Source organism: Tupaia chinensis, unplaced genomic scaffold (genome assembly GCF_000334495.1).
Source record: "Tupaia chinensis unplaced genomic scaffold, TupChi_1.0 Scaffold000447_1, whole genome shotgun sequence".
NCBI lineage: Eukaryota > Metazoa > Chordata > Mammalia > Scandentia > Tupaiidae > Tupaia > Tupaia belangeri.
The window spans coordinates 819789-840851 of record NW_006159952.1 but is presented as its reverse complement, the minus strand read 5'-3'; the positions used below and the strand labels follow the sequence as shown (position 1 = coordinate 840851).

Below are 21063 nucleotides of genomic sequence, written 5' to 3'. Positions count from 1 at the left end.
ATAAATGCAGTCTCTACAAACAAAGTTAAATACAATGATCTAAATGAGTCGAGACTATAAAAGCAATAACTGAGGTGGAAAGGGGAGGGTGGTCCGAACTGATCAGATTGCTTGACTTCATTCAGAAAACTTATTGGATAGTTGCCACTTCATTTTCCTATTTTGACAGTATCACAAAACCAGAGCGTAGGTTTATAAGAAGGAGTAAGGAGAAATAGGAAGTGTTTTTGAAGGAGTAGGAGAGATAAGAAGCGATGTGGCATCTCTCTGTGCAGCCTCCACATCCATATCCTATCAGGCAAGCAAATGGAAAAACGGCATGCCCCAATACCCAGAAGTCTATGCAAAACTTCCACTTACTTCCTGTTAATCAGAACTTAATCCCATGGTCACTTCTGCCACTGACTATAGTTTCCATTTTGAACAGCCTATGTTTAGATAAACAGTTTTATAGGTAGTTCTATATCCATTTGAAAGAGAAAATGAATTTTGGAAAAATACTATGTATGTGGCAGGTGTGAAGGGAAGCCCTCTCACATCCTAAATCCCCCTGTGGGCCCTTCATGCTAGAGAGTTATTCAACACTTCCTCATTTCGTTATTCTCTGAAGGGCACCAACCCTGTTGTTTCCAGAAACCAGACCTGCTCCTAGCCTCCACTGTCATCTTTCAGCATCCTCTAAGCTCATAACAGGTGATGGGGACCCTATTACAAAAGAAAACAGAAAGTAGAAGAGAAACCCCAAGTTTGGCAGCCCCCCGCCCCGGTTAACACAAACTCAAAAGTAGTCTCCGTTACTAACATGCGCTGAGTAGAGCTTGATGATTCAGGCAAGGTGAGTGAGGTTGTTTACATCCTAGAAAGGGAGTGAACAGCTTGTGAGGGAAAATGTCAATATCCATAACAGGTCAGAAGGTAAAGCTCTGTAAAGTTTCAAAACAATACATTAAATTGAAAGCATCTTTATGTTACCCTGTGACTCCTTGCAGAGTGCCTCACTCCTTTTTCTTCAGAATGACTGAGAATATTGCCAAAAGAGATAAAGAGACAGGCAGAATAAAACCTGGGGGTGGTAGAATGAGAAAAGATAGTTACTTTTGGTTCATTTGCTGGACATTGACTATATAAAATTGCTACTTCCTAAAGATTCGTATTGGCTCTCAAAAGCCAATGGAAGGGAAATGATGTGGTTCCCACTCCAAGGTTTATTCGTCACCTTGAGCTGCCTCCTTGGTCATAGGTCTACAAGATGACAGAGTCCTGTCCAACCATCTAGTAATCCCGATGCTTCAGGGGAAGAGGGAGTCAATAGTGAATGTCGTTGATATTTTCAGAGCAGGTAGGATTTGGTACTTTGGGGTTTTGGGAATTATGTTTGTCTTTCCCCCCACCCCCCAAAAAATAAACAAAGATGTATGCCTTCTAACTTCATGGCAACAAAAAATGCATACATTTTTGCATTTCTTCCTAGCTTAGATTGTAGTTCTCACTATGGGCTTAAACCGGTCCAGCCACCCTCTGACTACACAACCCTTTACTGAACAGGGAGCTCAGACGAATGGACTCTTAGGTTATGGTGCTAGGTGTTTGCGGGCAGCCATCCTTGACTCCTTGGACCTAGAGTAGTTCATGGGGAAGGATAACCACAAGTGCTGTTTTTTGTTTTTTGTTTTTGTTTTTGTTTTTGTTTTTTGCTTTTCTCTCCAACCCAGCTGTGAAGTTCGGGAGGATGTCCAAGAAGCAAAGGGACAGCCTGTATGCCGAGGTGCAGAAGCACCAGCAGCGGCTGCAGGAACAGCGGCAGCAGCAAAGTGGGGAGGCGGAAGCCCTTGCCAGGGTGTATAGCAACAGCATCAGCAACGGCCTGAGCAACCTGAACAACGAGACCAGCAGCACTTATGCCAACGGGCATGTCATTGACCTGCCCAAGTCCGAGGGTTATTACAACGTAGATTCTGGTCAGCCGTCCCCTGATCAGTCAGGACTTGACATGACTGGAATCAAACAGATAAAGCAAGAACCTATCTATGACCTCACATCCGTACCCAACTTGTTTACCTATAGCTCTTTCAACAATGGGCAGTTAGCACCAGGGATAACAATGACTGAAATCGGTAAGTGGGAGTCTCCTCCCAGTTCATTTTTGGAAATTCTGCTTTGAAGTTGCCTTGGTCCTTTCTAATAGGGTCATTTTCTTAGATCTAACTGAATTACTTGCGTTCATGGCTTGTACTGGGAAAAGGAATTGATTTTAAAATACATTCTAATAAATGTCATTGTTCTCTAGCTCCATAAAAGCTTATTTCAAGCAAAGGAAGAAGGAAGAAATTATAAATAGGAAGATGCTATCTGTAAAGAACAGCTGCTCTCTGTTGAATTTGGGTTCTCACTAAAGGAAAAATGTTGGTATAAACAGGGAAATTTCAGCAAGTATTCAAAGTGAGATAGCTAAGGGGTGTAGAATAACCAAATGAACAGGGGTCCAACTCTGAAATATAACTGTGAGCAAAACTCTAGCCAACTGGTCCTCAATTCCCTTTTTTTATAAAGACAGTGAGGTAGACCAGAAAACCACTAACGCACCTGTGCACATGAATCCAAGAGTTCCATATGGGATTCTGAATCGCAGCCATGAAAGGTGTAGTCTGTAATATGACCAAACCAAGAGTGCCAAATAAACCCATCCTAAGCATGATGGCATTGGTAACCTGATCCCCTTTGGGGTACAGTTGGGGTGGTCTTCAAGAGGCAAGCTCTTTTCTGACCTCTTGCAAACTTTTTACTCTGGTGAGCTCAGGAGTCTATTAAATGTCTAACCAGTTCATCTCATTAACTACTTCTATAAAAATCTTGATGTAGGTTTAACACATTACCTTCCTGGGAAGCAGAGTTGCATACTAACAGTAGCCTAGCACAGCTAAGCAAACATTGGCTATACCAGGTTTCATTGTAGTAGCTCAGTTCTTTAAAAAGTTCATGGAAAATACATATTATGAAAAAAATTAAGCATGGATTTTAAAATATCATTGCACACAAATTAACTTGTTCGTTAATTCCATTTTCCCCACACACTTTTTGAAGTCTCGTGGTCAGTGGACTGAGGAAAACAGCTGAGAGTGCAGAAACTCTTGAGGTTTCCTCACAGCTCACGCCAAGAGGTGGCAGAACAGAGTGATTCAGAACCCGGCTACCTGAGTTCAAATCCTGAAGGCCAGAGAGGAATCCTGAAGCTCAAGCAGTCTGTCTGCTGTCAAGTTGGAGCACATTTCTCAATCCAGTTAACCCATCTTTAAAAAGGGGAAGGTATTATGATAGTTCGTAGCTCTCAGCAATCTTGCAAGAATCAAATGAATCAATACTTGTAAAACACGGGGATGCTGGGCACACAGCAAGTGCTCAGTAACTCCCAGCTATTCTTATCTGTGTGCCATGTGCTCAGTCACCTTCTCTGTCTAACCTGCAAATAGGAGCCGAAAGCCTACAAGTGTTTTAAATTAAGTTGCTGTGAACACATAATGAAATACATGGCCATATTCTTGGCTACTTGTACCATCTGGTTGAGGAAGAAGTGATGTTACACAGTTATAAACCTGAAAAGTTTTGTCTCCCTTTCAGCAACTCAGCTGAAGGCTGAATGGTGATGGTGAGTAAATAAGTTGTTGACAAAGTTCCTTTCACAACTTTCACAACGGAGAGACGCAGAACACTAAATAGCAACTCTAATAACAAAAGCATTCAATTATAATGATTATCCTTAACCTTGTTTTTACTATATTGCAGGCACCTCATACACATTTAAAATGTTCTAAAAGATAAGTAAGAGTATTACTTCCATTTTACCGAAGCAGAGAGGTTCACAGAAATCTCGAATTTTTAGAGTCTTCTGGTTACTAAATGATAGCGCCAGGATCTGCTTCCAAGCAGCCTGACTCTAGGATCCGTGTGCTCATTCATTTACCTGTTACCTGCTATGGGTTTAATGTTTGCAACTGAATTGCCAACTAATAGGGAAAATCTTTTTTAAGTAGAGTCACTCAATCTTCTAGTGTGTGTGTACAAAAAGATAAAGGCAAGGATCACTTATTTTTTGCGTTTATTCTCTTTAAGTTCCTAAGTATATACTATTGATATGGAATGTATGTTTAGATTCTAATAAAACAAAAACACAATATTTGGACAGTTTTCTGCCTATACTCATAAAAGTCTGCTAAGAGCTCAAAATTCATAATTTCCTTGTGATTTAACATCAGTAAGAAACATTATGGAAAGAGGACAATAGCTAAAATGATCAGGACTGGGTTACCCTGGATAAGTCACTCTTCCGCTCTGGCCTTCAGTTTGTTTTGGTTTTGTTTTTGTTTTTCATGATAGACTAGATAAACTCCATTTCATCCAGATTTTCTGTATAGACATTGACATGCAAATAAAAACTAGCACGTGTTATTCTTAATTATTTCAAGAGCTCCTTAGCCTTTAGAGGTGTCTAGATGGGCTGTAATTTGGTGGCATCTTCCATCTGACTTTCAGAGATGCGATTAAGTTGTGCTGCGAGTTTACAGGAGCCTATACCCAAGTGTTGGCTCTGTTCATGGTTCGTTTAAGCAGCAGTGCCACCTAGCGGACATAAACCCACTCTCTGCGGGTTGAAATCTCAGGACCTAGGACAAGCCACAGGAATGTGATGCTATTGTCGTTCCTGAACCATCTAAAACGTGGTTACCTATTTCACTAAGCCACTAAATCCATGGTGGTATTATTAAGCAAGAAAGTGTCAATGGTATAGTATGGTGGTTAAGAACCCTGGTTCTAGAGTCAAAATGCTGGAGTTTGAAACCTGGTTTTGCCTTTTCCCTTATGCAATATACTTGACTTAGTGGCAAGCCTGGGCCAGTAATAGTTCTTATCTGTGTGTGTGGATTAAATGGCGTAGTATTTATGATTTCTTAGGACAGCACTTGTCATGTGTAAAGACATCATTATTACCATTATATTGGGTCATCGGGAAAGTCACGATGCATTTTTGCATAGAAAAACAGAAAAATACGTCATGACTTTCCTGACAACCTAATAATTTTCAATATAACCCACTATCACTTAATAATATTGCTAGCTATTGCAGGTCATATAATTATCTGTTATTGAGCACCTATATTTTCCCAAACGATGTCCTAGATTTAATTCTCATATTATGCCTGTCAAGTAAACAGTTGTAACTCATTCTGAAGATGAAAAAACATTGAGGCTCAGAAGATACACAACTTTTAAAAAGCAAAAAACATACATGTGCCTAGATCTGAGCAGCATCAAACGCATTATTTTAACCATGACAGTGCCTTTTCTGGCAACAAACAAATGGGGCCCCTCCCAAGCGGGTTGACAGTCCCACAGTAAAGCCTTCCATGTGCTGCCCGCCCGACTCATTTAGATGCCGCCAGCTAGAGCTTGCAGGCTGACGTTGTGACTTGATTTGATTAATGGCACCTAAACCATTCTGGTTGGTGGCAAGATGTCATAGCAAGCTCTCTGTGTAGGCAAAACTGAACATTTTATTTTAGCCACATTCTGACTAAATGAATTCAAAAAAATTTTTTCAACATCACTCTTGGCTTCCAGAAGTCCTGATCTGCTTCCTGTGGTTTCTGAGAGAACAATAAAATTTATATAGACAGGTCATTATTCTGCTATTGAGTCATCTTAAAAGCAGAATTAAAAACAAACAAACAATCAAAAAACAAGTTTTTTGATCAGTTCATGTAGAGTAACGGCTTTGAAATGCTTAATAAAAACTCATGCTTAAGAACCACCATACAATTACATAAGCAACTGCATGCAGATCCGAACAGTGAGTCAATGAATGTTTTCAGAGTCAGAAATATCCCCTGGAAAAGCCAAACTTGTCTTTCTGAAAGTTCATCGAAGAAAACTACGAACGTCTTAGGTTAAGATTCTAATAATAAGCTGTGTCCTGTAATGTGGAAAATCGTTTTGTGCAGTTTAGTTCATTTGCACCTCACACCGATGCCTTCTGGTCGGCAGTGAAGAAATCATTCCCTCATACAAAGAAATTCACAGTCAGAAACAGTGAGTGGTTTTCCGAGGGTAAAAGTAAGTTAACTAACACACTTTACATTTTAACATTTTAACATTTACACTTTACATTTTAACATTTTAACATTTACACTTTACATTTTAACGAGCCAGTCCCATGGCACAGAAGTTAAACCCTGAGTGGAGGGAGCCAGATCCCACATGGCTGACTGCTGGTTCTCATGACAACCTGAAAATACACAAGGTGTGTGTAGCCAGATACGTGTGTACATGAGCCCAGGATCCTGATGGGAAGGTGAAGAAATGGGGATTATAACATGATCAGGCCTTATTAGGGATCGCTCTCATTCTCTTTCTCTCTCTTTTTTTCTTTCTCTTCCTAGTGTGCAAACACACCCTTTGGCATGAAGAAAAAAATCTATAAGGAAATGTTAACCTAAGTCATTCCACTGCTCTAGACTACCTGCATTTAGCCAGGACTCAAGACAAGCAAAACAAGGAATTCCCTCACTACCTAGAAGACACACCTGGAAATAAATAATTGCCACTTATAGTGTCATATTGTCAGTCCAGGCCATGCTGGTACCACCCTCCCCTGAGGGCAAGAGATATGGCAGATGTAGGTGACTCTGGCCACATCTCTTATCAGAAATGTTTTATTCCCACAGGGTTTTTTTTTTTTTCCCTTACGAATTATTTATTTAATTTTATTTGTTATTATTATTTTTTAATTTGATGAGAGAGAGAGAGGTGGGGAGAAAGAGAGAGAAAATGAGAAAGCAAACCACCAGGTCCAGGACTTGAACCAGGTCAGCCATGCGGGAGTCCAGCACCTCCCATGCGGGAGTCCAGCATCTCAAACCATGGTGCCACCTACCCACCCTATTCTCATATTTTGAGAATGAAAAACAAAATGTGAGTAAGCAAACAAACAAAATCAAAACAGGACATTTTAAGATGCGCATATTATTTTTTAATTTGATGAGAGAGAGAGAGGTGGGGAGAAAGAGAGAGAAAATGAGAAAGCAAACCACCAGGTCCAGGACTTGAACCAGGTCAGCCATGCGGGAGTCCAGCACCTCCCATGCGGGAGTCCAGCATCTCAAACCATGGTGCCACCTACCCACCCTATTCTCATATTTTGAGAATGAAAAACAAAATGTGAGTAAGCAAACAAACAAAATCAAAACAGGACATTTTAAGATGCGCATCCTTGGATTTTTTTTTTTAAAGTCCCATAGGAGAAGGATCCCAAGAGATAAAAGGGCTAAAGGAAGCTGCAAGTTCTTGCGAGGTGGCAGTATGAGCTGGATTTAGCTGGAATTTTACTTCAAGCTGGCATGATGGATGTGTTATGTCTTCAGGAACAAAATTTCTCCGTGGTTGCTGTGGGGAAGGAAAGCTAGCTAAAGGACACTCAGCGACAAGCAAGAAAGCAAAGCAGAGTTGTTGGTTTTTCTCCCCATTACAGTTCTCTGGTGGGTGGGGGATTCTGCAGGACTAATACTCCTAAGGAGCTCTTATGTAATCTGAAAGGTCACTGACGATGTATCTCTGAGGTACCAGACAACATGACGGTTCAAATCACCAAACACGCTTTTAAGAAAGGAAAAAGCAAAAGCAAAAATAAAAACAAAAACAAAAAACACCATCAAATTAGCTGTGATGCTAGAGGGATAAATTGCCTTTTACATACATCACCCGAGTTTGCTGTTCTACTCAGTAATCTTTCTGTGCAGATAAAGACAATGAAATATGAATTTATTGATCTCTTCCTATGTAAGTCTCAAACAAAGATTTATTTTCATATTTCTCTTATATTCTATTTGTATAGCCTGCAGTTTTAAGCATCAAAAAGAGAAATAAACCTCTTTTTTTTTTTTTTTTTTTTTAGAGAAAGAGAGATTTTAGCTAGAGGGCAAATGCACTTGCCAGAGAGACAAAGAGACAGAAAGTAAGAAATCACCCTGCAGGGGAAATGGTCATGCCACGATCCCTTCTCTTCCAGTCTCTTCTCGGGATTTTGGGCATGCGTGCACATGTGCCCAGCATGAGTTTAAGCCACCGGTTCCGGGACTCGAACCACAGTCAACTACATGGAAGCCCAGCAAAGTAACCATTACTATTCTGCTGGTCTCAAAATAAACCTCTTTTTAAAATTCATCTAATATAGAAGCTGAGAGGAGAGACTACAGGGAAGACCACAAAAACAGATCAATCTGAAAGTGATCTAGTTTCTGTAATTTACTACTTTAGTCCATCAAGTCTATGTAGAAACACAGAAGACATTACTAGTGCTGTTTGATTTTGTGGAATTCGGTAAAATTTTGTGATTCAGGATAGCCCCATAGCCTATTGGTTAAGAGAGGAGGATTCCACATTGCTGACCACAGCTCAAATCCTGGCCCCAGTAATTTAAGAAAACACACTAGGCATATGTTCATGGGTGCCCCAAATTGTGACAGGATGAAGAAATGGAGGAGAAGGGACTGTGGCGTGACATGCCCCATTAAGGGATGTTGTCTCCCTCTCCCTCTCTCTGACTCTCTCTGGCAAGCACACATGTTTTCTGGCAATTAAAAAAATAAAATGATGGTGTTTCAATTGTTCACTGAGAACTCAAGCAGATGCTGTGGTCTTTCTTAAGGCAGCACATTTAATGATACATGCTTTTGTGCATAAATATTGTATAAATATTTAAATCTGTTATGCATATGTAACCCATGCAGAAATGGCACAGAGAATAAACTTCCTTGCTAGCTAGTTCCTATATCCTCGGATTGCACCTGTGTCAAACAGTCAGTCATTCAGTTTAGGAGTAACTGTCTAGCCGGTCATTAAAACAGATAGAAATAGATGAAACCAGCAAGCCCAAGCCGAAGAATTCGAACAACACAGAAAGAAAAATTCAGCGCCTTTAGTTTTTCCTTTTTTGCCTTGAGAGAAATACCTTGTAATCTTACTCATCTAATCCCTCTCACCCTTGCCTCAACCACATGCCCTGTGCAGACAGTTTGGAGAAAATATGGGGAAACTGAGAGTCCTAACAACATGTTCAGTTGTCTGTGACTCGGTCTCACCATCTGAAAAATAAGGCAGATGGACCGAATGCCTTTGATTCCTTGGAAAAATCATGATGCATTTTCACATTAAAAAAAACACTTTTCAGACGAACCAATAATGAACTCCTCTTCGAGAGCTTTGATCAAATGCACGAAAATTCCCCCTGCTACAGCTAGTTCACTAGGATAGGCCAGGGAACAGGAGGGGACTTGTAGGCAACTGAATGAGGCAGAGGAACTTACCTGAGGGAGCTCAGGAGGAGCGATGCCACTGGGGCCTTCCCTGGGTAGAATGGCTCTGCCAGTTACACAGCCCATAACCACTACCAAATCAGAACTGAGTACCAACCTCTTCTCTCTATCCATTCTCCTGGAAAAAAAATCATATTACAATGAGTGCTAAGGACAACCAAGAGCAATTTAAGGGGAAGGTGGTAGCCACCCTAAGCCACTTCAAGCTTATGTTCAGGCGAATTAAAGAGTGAACTGTTATACAGATACAACTTTAGAGCAAATGCGCTTACCTTTCCTGGTCCACTCCAACCACATCACCTCAGAGCCCCTGCTGAGGGAAAAATAGGTATATGTTCATGAAACGAAGACATGCTTTTGATTACTAAAGAGACTTCCATATTCAACTCCTCTGAGAGTTTAACGTACCTTGTTTTTTGCCACTCTCAGACTATCTCTGGAAGTTGCTTATTTCCAAACCCCTGCCTTCTAAATTTCCAGAACAAATTCCCTGAGTGTGGGACCAATTTGCCACATATCTACCATAGTTAGAATTATTGCATTAACCAGATCACAGCCATGAATTATTCTAGAGAGTACATAGACTGTGTGTGGGTTTTCCCCAGGTCTTTGCAATCCATATCGTTCTGAGTATCTTTAAATAACTGCCCAAGGTGGTTTAAAATCACTTAGTAGGGGCTGGCAAGTGTCATGGTGGCTAAGGGCACTGATCTCCCACATAGCCAACCACGGTTCAAGCCCCAGACCTGGCGGCTTGCTTTCTCACTTTCTCTCTCTCTCTCTCTCACACACACACACACACACACACACCTAGTAATGCATGTAGTGACTTCCCACAACTGGAGTAGATGGCATAATATATACAAAGCCCTTCATGACCAGTAAAGTTCTAAACAAATACAAAGCTGATTTCTATCACAAGCAACACACATACACATGCTCAGTTCGTATTTACAAACATACTTAGCTATTTATGGTACTTATATGCATTTTAGTCACTACATGCTTGTACTTCTGTTCATACAGCTTTTCTAATGTGCTAACATTTCACTAGATTAGATAAATCTTCTAAAGCACTTTTCTATTTTGAGTTGAAACTGCGAAAAATTAATCTTCCTCAGTGGACTTCCCCCAGAGATACTAGTGTAGGATTACTTTTTGACTTAAAATTCATAACTTCATAAGAAGATTCTAAAATCTACCAACAACAACAAAAAAAATGTTACTGAGAAGCTGTTAGAAAGCCAATTCCATTTCACACACTCAATTTCAAAAGCCTTAGTAGATATAAAAATATTCTGCAATAAGGAAAGGGAAGGCGATTTCAGGAGGTTCTAGCTGTGATGTGTAGGAAGAGGAAATGGTTGCACTGACAAGGTAACCTCTGAAACAGCCCCTACGGACAGTCTCGACACTGAATAGTATTTGAACACTTTTTTTTAAAGAGATTTTTTGCTATGGGGCGTGTGTACTCACCAGAGACACAGAGACAGACAGAGAGCCAGAAAGGGATAAATTGATCCCCAGGGGGATGTCTGTGTCACAAATCCTTCTCCTCCATTCTCCTCTGGGGATATTGGGCACACTTGTACATGCGCCCAGTGTGAGTTTTAAGGCACTGAGTCCGGGACTTGAAACACAGTGAAAGCAAGCCATACGTTTAAGACATGGCAAGCTTTGGCATTGGATCTCAGGGCTCTGAATTGTTTTTCACTGGTGAGAGTAGATAGGCATTAGTTCAGCCACAATTTCAAATAGCCGTTTTAGGAACAGCTGGTTGGGATTAAAATACCACATGGGCCATGGAACACAGAAATGCCAGTTGATGGTCAGATTGAAGAAGGGCAGTATACTTTGGTACTGTAGAATGGTAACCAACTTAATAGGTTCTCTCTGCGAACCAGTACAGGATTTCTTTCTATGATGTTTGCAAATGTGGGGGAACCTGTTGGAAATACTCCCAGCTGGAAAGACGTTTTGTTTTATTTTATTTTTGGAAGTAAGCTTTCCATTGACAACATACTCTCAATACCAAAGAGAATGAATCTGAGCCGTATTGATAAGATCTGTTGAGAAACGACTACTTCATTTACAGATAGGTCTATTCTAGCACAGTGTGACATAGGACGACTTAGAAAGCACCTATTTTGAAACATGTATCAATTAAATGCATTTACTAAAATAATAAAGGTACTTTTTAAAATGTAAGCTCAGCACCTGTTTGAAAAACATAAAAACAGTCTCCAAAGATTACCTCTAAATTAGTGCCTAAATGTCAAAGACACATTGACTAAACTTCCAAAATGCTGGTGAAGTGGGGGAGGGGTTGCTTCTGTTTAAATTATCAATCCGTAAGTCAATAAAATTCAAATAGTAAAAATCAATCCTAATGATGGCCCTGAGACATTTTGATAGTTAGGTTTCAGTGCCCGTGACCCACTAATTGTCCTTTGGGTAGTGAGTGTGTGGAGGTGCGGCTTTTAAAGGCAAGTAAGGAAAGACTTTAATGGGATCTGGATCGTATTGTTTTTATTTTTCCTATCTAAGCCTCCTCAAGTGCACTGGAGACTCAGCTGTATTCTCACCCTCGGTAACTCTCTGAGACTTCTCTGTCCGGAGTCGAAACAAAGCAAAATCCCCATGTAGCCTCTCAGACTCAAGTTTCCACGCTTCACACAATACTTCCAACACATTACTACTGCCCAGTCCTTCTACAGATGGAGACTCAAACCTGACGAAACTAAGACTTAAAGAGGTTCACCGACCTCCCCAAAGGCACAGACTAAAGGTCTAAAAGGAGCTGTGCTTCCTCCATCTTACCATACCAGTCCCTTAGAAACCATCAATTCCCAGATGTTTAAGTAAGTTCATTTTGTCTGATTCTTCCGGGAAGGAGGTCTTTTACTATGAATGCTAACTTTGAAATATAATGTTTTTTATAATAAATTCTTTCTCAATGTTGTCAACTAGTTTTACAAAAGGAAATTGTAATTTCCCAAAAATTAGACATGCATTATTGCAATAAAACAAAACACTTGTGATCTAAAATGGCTTTCTATTACTAAATAATTGTAAGAAGGCACTCTCTTAGTTCATTTGTTTTTGCTGTTCGTAATTTTATTTTCTCCTTTGGATATACTCTGCGTAAACACAACTGCTACATAAGCTCTTTTAGTTTTTCTTCTTGTTCATTCCCTTGTTTCTTGTCTTCTATTAAAATGCTAGCTTACTGAAGCTTCCTAGAATTTGAGAAGATACTAACCATTCTGCTCAATATCACTCTGTGCTTAGATACTTCTATTTTCAGTAATCTGATTTTCAATTTTCTCTATTTTACTTTACTGAATTGTATTTTGTCATATTCTTATAGCCTCATCATTTTTTTTTTAGTAAGATGATCTTATATCTTGTTAATATATCGTTTTCAGAGAGACCTGGACAGGTTCGGATTTATATAAAACAAAAATCAATTGTACTATTTTCTCTCTTTTTTTTCTTTTTCTTTTTTTTTTTTTTTTTCTTCTTGCCAAAGGATGCATGCAGTTGCCAGAAAGACAGACAGTAAGAGAGAGAAAGTGAAAAATCATTCCCCAGGAAGGATGGCCACGTTGCAATCCCTTCCTCTCCATTTTTCTCTTGGGATTTAGGGCGCACATGTACACACACTCAGCATGATTTTCAAGCCACCAGGTTCAGGACTTTAATCACAGTCAGCCATGAGGGAGTCCAGCACCTTAACCACTACACCACCTCGTGGCCCTGCACCATTTTCTAATGTCAAAGTTGACCATAGAATTTGGCTGAAAAAGAGACTGGAGCTCTCCTGAGTCATTAGGGAGAGAAGAATGAGCTGTGGGATCGTGAACTGAGACAACAAATAATTTACAGGTCCTTGACACCCCTAATTTTTACTGAAAAGAATATGAAGAATATAGTGCTAAATCTATTTTCTTTTGAGGCTAATAGATTGTGGTTTTAAGTTTAAATGTCACTGATGTTTTCATTCTGTCCATGTCATACTGTTTATGCCAAAAGTAATGATTTCTAAATAGAGATTAGAGAAATCAGAAAGGTCTTTAAATGACAATGTCTTCTCTGACCTTGTCACCTATAATGGACTATAAGTCTTGTCCTTCTTAATGACAGAAACCATTGAAAATTGGTGGCCTATTGTCAGAAAGACAGAGTGTGCATTTGATTCAATGTTTCACCTTTCAACTGATGGTTTTAATGTATTATAGTTACTGCCTCAGAGCTCAGATCCTGAGGAATCTTGATATTATGAAAACCTAATGCAGGCACTTAAAACATGCCTTGAGCAAGTCCGGAGAGATATCTTGGCATTAATTCAAAGTGAATCCCCCAAGAATTCTACTTTCACACCAGTAGTAGAAGCTAAACAGAGACTTCAGCGGTTCTCTAGATCCTTAAGGCAAGTGACAAATTAAAAATTCATTAATCATTTTGATTGAGGCTGAGATACTGTATTTTAGGAATAATATTTCCAAGTTAAAAAAAAATCCCTTGTGGAAGAAAATGAATAGGGGTTATAGTTCGCCAGGAAGCAGCCATTCTTTCTCATAAGAAAAAAAAAAAAAGTTCGGGGGAAGAATTAGGAAGTTGAGATGCAGCATCCTCTGGCCTGCTATATAGCTTTGAGCCTCAGCTTACTCGCCGTGGTACAGTTGGGCCGTGGGTATCTGGGTAATAGCACTGAAAGCAGCCGTTTTTAAAGATACACTCAGCCTCCCCCACTCCCAGGATGTGGGATTCTAATGAAACCGTGCGATCCATGTCTGAGACACTGTAGCCTTTGGAGAGCACCATTTGCTGAAATATCTAGTGAGAGCTAAAATAAGCCACTTTGGTGGGAAAAACCCGCTGAGTGGTTGAAATCAAAGCTGCTGAAGGTCATTTGCTATTTTAGTAGCTGCAAGCTGGTCCTCATTTTATAACAGCACAGTTATAAACAAGAACTTGTCACCTTGCTTGTCGGTTTACTTTTTCCTCGCCAAAGTAAGCAGATAGAATGTTTTCTACAGAGAAGTAGGTAACATGAATGACTCATTTCCAAACCTGCTTTATTATGTGGATTGATATGTACAATTTTCTTCACATATTTCTTTAAACTTTACTCCAAAATATTCTTATAACTTTCTATAAGTTTATTCTTTAATAAGAGTAAGAGACAGAGAGAGGGTGCAAGCACCCTCAACAGGAACTCTTGCAAAAATCTCCCCCAACTCCACAGCCTTTCCAACCAGCCAGGACCATGGGCAGCCCACTGGGTGTGTACAGGTTGATCAAGGAACTGAACCCATGGTCTGTCATATGGATCTAGCATTACTTGAGCAGTGCATTATCACTGTGCCACCAAGCCTACCTATTCTTACCTCTTTTTGCATTGCTTGATGCGATTGGTTTTTAAAACTTCATTTATTGGGGCAAACAGATGATGCAGTGGTTAAGAAACAGAACTCCCACATGGATGACCATGGTTCAAGTCCCAGACCAGCCAGCTTGGCAATCATGCCTGGTATATGTACATGCATGCCTAAAATCCTAAGAGGAGAATAGAGGAGAAGAGAATAAAACATGATCATCCCCTCTGGGGGAGTGATTTCTCACTTTCCATATCTCTGTCTCTCTTTAGCAAGCACACACACTCTATGACCAAAAAATGAGGGAAAAAAATCATTTGCCTGCATAAACTTTATCATTATGCTTTATGATCATGCTGTAAATGCATTAAAGTGGGATTTCCTTTCTTATTCTTTGATTTATTTAATATATCTCAATAAAAAAGTATTGAGGATGAGGTAGGAAATGTGGAAGTCCCTTACAGTCTTAGAGAAAGAGAGAGTGAGACAGAAGAGCAACTAACTTCTAGAATTATTTAGATACAGTCCATTTGGAAATGGAGGAAGGAGGTTAGTTCCAGCCTCAGGGTCCTATAATTACTGCACACACCGTTGAGAATTACCATCAATTTTATTCCAGTTTTCCCTTCAAAAATTTAATTTCTCTCTTCTTATTGCCCACATAAGTGGAGTTAAGCTTACCCTTAAGACTTCTAGGGAAGTGTGACAATTTTAACAATATCATTTTACATTTTTTTATCAAAAATGATAGAGAAGTATATTTGCCTGTATCAATTATGTTAAAGCTTTTCAGGATTATTTTTTCATTTGAAAGAATTACACATTGTCATTTCAATCTCATAAAGTTACATAATATATGAACTTACAAGTTCTGCTAATCATATATAAATCTTGGGTTCCAATAAGACTTCCTCTAAGAACAGTACCAGGGCCAATGTGTAAAACAGAACGGTAATGTTAATGGAGAAAACAGTTATTTATGTTTATATGTATGGTTACACAAAGGGGTTTCAAAAAGTCTGGAATTAAGAGCATGAGTTTACATGGTGCAAACAATTTTCAAAATCCATGCAAAATTTGTTCATAAGACACATCTTCTATGGGCTTTGTGAAGATCTTTTATATACAAAGGGAAAAGGAGAAAGACAGAAAAAAATGGCATCAGCCTATTTATCACAAAATGATCAGATAGAGCGTGAGGAACATGGGTATAATGTTAACCTGCAATTGCACACCCAGTTGTCCTTGGCAACATGGACGTTTTACTTCATTGTGATGGAAAAGAAATGACCGAGCACATAAAATTGTTTTTCTCATTCCTCAACATCTTTTAATTAACTATCAAGGCAGCCCACACACTCTGTGAATTGAACAAACCTCTTGTCTCTCTGATCATATATGAAAAATCTTGAGTACGGAGTAGTTGTAGCTTCAAGTTCCTTTTCACAGCCACTTAAGAAATATCCAGCCTCATCCCTGGTCTCAGGAAGGGCAGAGTACAGAGTGGGTGTCACCTCGGAAGGTGGTACAATTTCCCATCGGTTCATCATCTGGGCCATTTTCCTGTTGGACCCCTTATCCTAGCATCATAAACTGATTTCTTTGGCATGTACTGTCCACAGCCCAAGCTAATTAAGGAATCTGACAAAAACTGGGCTGGGAAAAACAGCTGCTATCCAAGTCAGGGTAACGGATGAAGGGTTTGCGATTGCCCAGAAAGATTCCATATCCTCTGCTCTTTTGCCTCAGTCTCTTTTGTCTGGACTTTCTCATGTGGTTGGTCCCCGGAGAGGACTACGTTTACTGTTACCTTTTCTACTTTGCCAGGCAAGGACTCTTGAAAGTTCCTTTGGCTCCCAGCAGGAACTTTGCATACTGTATTCATTGTTTCTTCCTTTGTCCCTTCTTTTTAAATCCTTCTCCCCTTTTCACAACTGCAGACTCTCAGTCCAAGCAAACCATCTCCTCTGATGTTCAAGATCTTTCTAATCAACAGAATGAGCCCTCCAGCCCTGTCCCCATGAGACCAAGTCTAGCTTTACCGTGTGCTTTACCGACCTGCGCCGTAGAGGGCCAAGTCACTTTTGCACGTGGCTCACCTTTGCTCTGCAGAACAAAGGGGGAAACAGAAGAGGAATGTGTCTGCAACTGCAGCTACTGTGCCTTTCTTGCCATTTACACGCCAATGTCGGAAAGAGTTGACTTTTATTTCTCTCCACAAGACCTTGAGAAATCATTGTCCATGCTTAATGTTTGACTTCAAAGCCAATCTGGGTGCTTAGACTTTAGGCATGTCAGACAAAAATTCAGTCTTAGCTGTCTCAAATCTTTGTGAAATAAGGGATGGCTGTTTGGATGGATGTGTGGACAGATGATTGGGTGATGGGTATCAGTATTTTCATCATTATCTTTACTAACTCAACATTAGTCAGACACCTACTATTCCTATATCCTGTCCCTGTCATTGTCGCATCTGCTGGACCTGTGAGTTCTCCTTCAGAATTATCTGGATTCCAGCCCTTCTACCCCATCTCTGTCATTATCACCTAATCCAGACACGCCTCATGTCTTGCATGAATTTTCACAACAGTTTGATCGATCGCACGTACTCAGCAATGCCATCTGCTCCTTGCCATGGCCAACATCACCTTTCTAAAACAAAAAACTGACCAGCTTTATAGATTTCACAGGCTCCCAGTTGCCTTCCAGATAAGATAAAATCCAAGAATCCTGCAAGATACAGTTCCTTGGCCTGCTTCCTCAGCTGTCTCAGCCCTAGGTACAGTTTCTACCCTGGTCTCATCCCTCCCCATCTTTTCCATGTACCATGTCACAAACACACCAGACTTCTTGTCAGAAAAGGCACACCCAACAACTCTGTAAAAAAAATGGTCTAGAGTCATTCACTCTTTCTGTATCTCACTTTTTTCCTCAGCAGATTGGTTGTAAAGCAATGTGATAATGTCTGAAATTCCCTAGCCAAGGGCTAGTTTCCTATCTGTGTCTCCATTAGATCCTTTCTTCTATCTGAGCTACGTCTGTCTCTTTTCTATGTGACAAACTTCTGATATGATTGTGAGAACCTTAAAAAACAAAGGCAATCGGCTTTTTTGTTTGTTTGTTTCCGATCTTTACCTTGACATGGTTCATAGCAGTTTCTCTAAAAACATTTGTTGTATGGAAGGCGCTGCACTTGTGACATGGTACATGGAAAAGATGGCACTGTGCTGGAAACTCTCATTCAGTTCTTGAATAGTTCAGAACCTTGAAGGGCATGAAGCTGACAGATTCACACAAATAATGACAGTATGGGCCCCACTGGAATAACAGCACAACTGGAGGCAGAGTCAAAAGGAAAAGGCAGCCAGTCCTTCCACGTGAAGACACAGGAAGGCAGAGAGGCCTCCACCAGGAACAGAGAGCTGAGTCGAGCCCTGAAATATACATGTGGATTTAACTTCCAATTTTGCTTAACCTGCCCACATAGTTGTTATGCCTGGCTGATCCCATACCTCGTAGAATCCTAAGATTTTATGAGAAAAAGCCAGAAAATTCTTAAACATTGGCCAGCAGTTCCCAGGACATAGCATAAAGAAGTAGTTTTCCGTAATCAATTTTGAGCAGTAATTGTCCTTTTGCTCATAAACTAAAACCTGTAAATTACAAAAAAAAAAAAAAGCCTATTTTGGATGATGCAAACAAGCTATACCAAAATGACAATGGTTTAAAAACTATAAAGCTATCAAAGTTTCATGTGTTCATTATACACCTCCCAGAGAAAAGAAATGATTTTTTATTCTTATACACTCCCCAAGTGAAGTTGAAAAGTGAGGAGCTATGTCATGCCAATCTGTTTTAATAAGATGCGTGGAGTAATTCTTGACCTTTTCTATAACACACCAGGAAGTTGGGACCAGCAGTTAGCGTAATGGCTATGTCTCTGAACTCCCATGTAGCCAACTGCGGTTTGAGTCCTGGACCGGGTGGCTTAAACTCACACCAGGCAGGTGTGCGTGTGTGCCCAAGATCCCGAGAGGAGAATGGAGGAGAACAGATTACGGCGTGACCATCCCCCATGGGGGATGATTTCTTGCTTTCTATCTCTCTGTCCCTGTCTTTCTGGCGAGCGCACGCGCCCTATAGCAAAAATCTCTCCCCCCCCCAAAAAAAAATACAAGGAAGTATTAAATAAAATGTTAATTATAGGATTTTTTAAAGTGAGGATTTTGTGATATGATAAACAATGTAAGTCTAGACATGCTTAATGCTGAATCTAGTAGACAGTTATCTTCATAAGTTAACATTTTGTAGCATCTTCCACCTCTATCACGTTATAGTTCTGATTGGAAAAAACCTAAGAAATATTGAAAAATCTTCCTTTGTAGAATGATTGAAAAAATTAAATATCTGTGTCATCTCCACTGGAGTTAATCACACAGTGCTTCTCTGATAACAAATCATATAGACTGTCTTAACAATGACATTTGAGACTATCATTTATTTGTTGCTTATAAAGTTCCAGGTACATTACAGGATGTTTTTATTTGAAAAGTCCATTAGAAGCTTAAGCTTAGAATTTGTATCCTGTACTTCTTTGACAGTCAATTAACTTCACACCATATATATCGAATTCTTAGTGAGGTAAAAAGAAAATACCCAAATGCTGCTTTCCAGGCCATTCTGCATAAATGAAATATGGCCACTTAGAAATGACACAATCTGAAACATAAGAAAAATTCCATTTCTGTATGAGCCAAGAGCAATTATCGGGCACAAAATTTGGTCATCTTCATTCCTTTCACACCCCACATACGGAATTCCTGTGTATTTTGGTTTCTCAAGCTGTCACCTTGTTCATGTGTTCAAATAGCAGATGGGATTACAAGGGACCACCTACTAGTTCTATCCAACTTCAGGGGACTCATAACAAGTTTTTAAAGAGAGCTCTTATGTCTGCTTCTATCGCTCAACTTTCATACCTCCAGTGCCAGAACAGTTGGTATTTAAGATGTTATACAAAGCACAACTCATTTGGGATAAACTGCCCAGAAAGATTAATTGTGTTTGTTACTACATTTTTATGAATATAATCACTTTCTCTTTTAAACATTTTTAAAGGAAAATTCCATCATATATAAATTAGAAAAGAGAATACAATGGCACCCATGATCCAGCTTAATAATTATCTCTCATAGGCCAATGTTATTTCAGGTAAACTTCTCACCCATTACTAATTATATAAGATACGTATACAGTTCCAAAGGCAAATCTACAAAAATAATGCCATCAGAGAAATCTTGCTTCTATTCCTATCTTCCATCTTTTCTTTGTAGATAATCTTCATCTTTTTTCAGCTTACTGCCAATTCTCCCTTTTTCACATAATAGTAAATATTAATTGGCTCTTTCTGAAATAAACAATTGGGCCCTCATGACTTTCAAAACATTTTTAAGTATTTGGAGTATAAATGTTAAGACTGCTAGTGGACATTTAAGCAAAAAAGAAAAAAATATATGATAATTTCTTATGTATTTTAAAATAAATCATTATTTGAATTCCATTCAACTCATATGATCCAAGGTTATGATCCAAAAGAGGGAGAAAGCAACAAATTTTGATTAAAAGACGGAAAAGTTTTAAAAAGCAATAAAGAGGTTAGCAGGAGGTTATAAGACAGACAGTAGTGTTAAACACAACCTAATCAAAGAATCTCCGGAAGGCATTCCTACAGTAAACATTAAAAACAAGTTTCTTCGAGCAGAGTGATTTTATTCACAAAGCCTCAGATTGATATTTTTTCTCGCAGATCGAATTGCACAGAACATCATTAAGTCCCATTTGGAGACGTGTCAGTACACCATGGAAGAGCTGCACCAGCTGGCGTGGCAGACCCACACCTACGAAGAGATTAAAGCCTATCAAAGCAAGGTACTCCCAGAAACAGCCACAACATTCCTCTGTGATGACCCTACATCTGGCTTCCTCAGCCAGGGCACTATTGACATTTTAGGCTGAACAATTCTTTATTACAGGGGGCTCACGCTGTAGAATTGTGCACTATAGGAAGTTTAGCAATGGCCCTGGTCTCTACCCAGTCAATACCAGTAGTACCACCCTCACACACAGTGTTGACAATAGAAAATGTCTCCAGATACTGCCACATATTCCCTGGGAGGCAAAACTGCCTTCATTTGAAATCACTACCCTATTTAAATGACCAAAAGGTCCCTCCATCCAGTGATTTTAAGACTTCTCGTGGTAACTTCTTTTTTTTTTTTTTTTTTTTTTTTTTTTTTGGGGAGTTTTTCTCTTTAGCGCGC

The 21063-nt window shown here is 39.6% G+C and overlaps 1 protein-coding gene across 1 annotated transcript in view; it reads left to right on the top strand.

Moving 5' to 3' along the window:
• The window catches only part of RORB (RAR related orphan receptor B), a 221664-nt gene that overhangs the window by 174738 nt on the left and 25863 nt on the right, over positions 1-21063 (top strand). Inside the window, exons 4-5 of the mRNA XM_006155329.2 lie at positions 1713-2114; positions 20550-20671. Of these exons, the coding sequence (XP_006155391.1) occupies positions 1713-2114; positions 20550-20671 (524 nt within the window). The remainder of the gene's footprint in view (positions 1-1712; positions 2115-20549; positions 20672-21063) is intronic.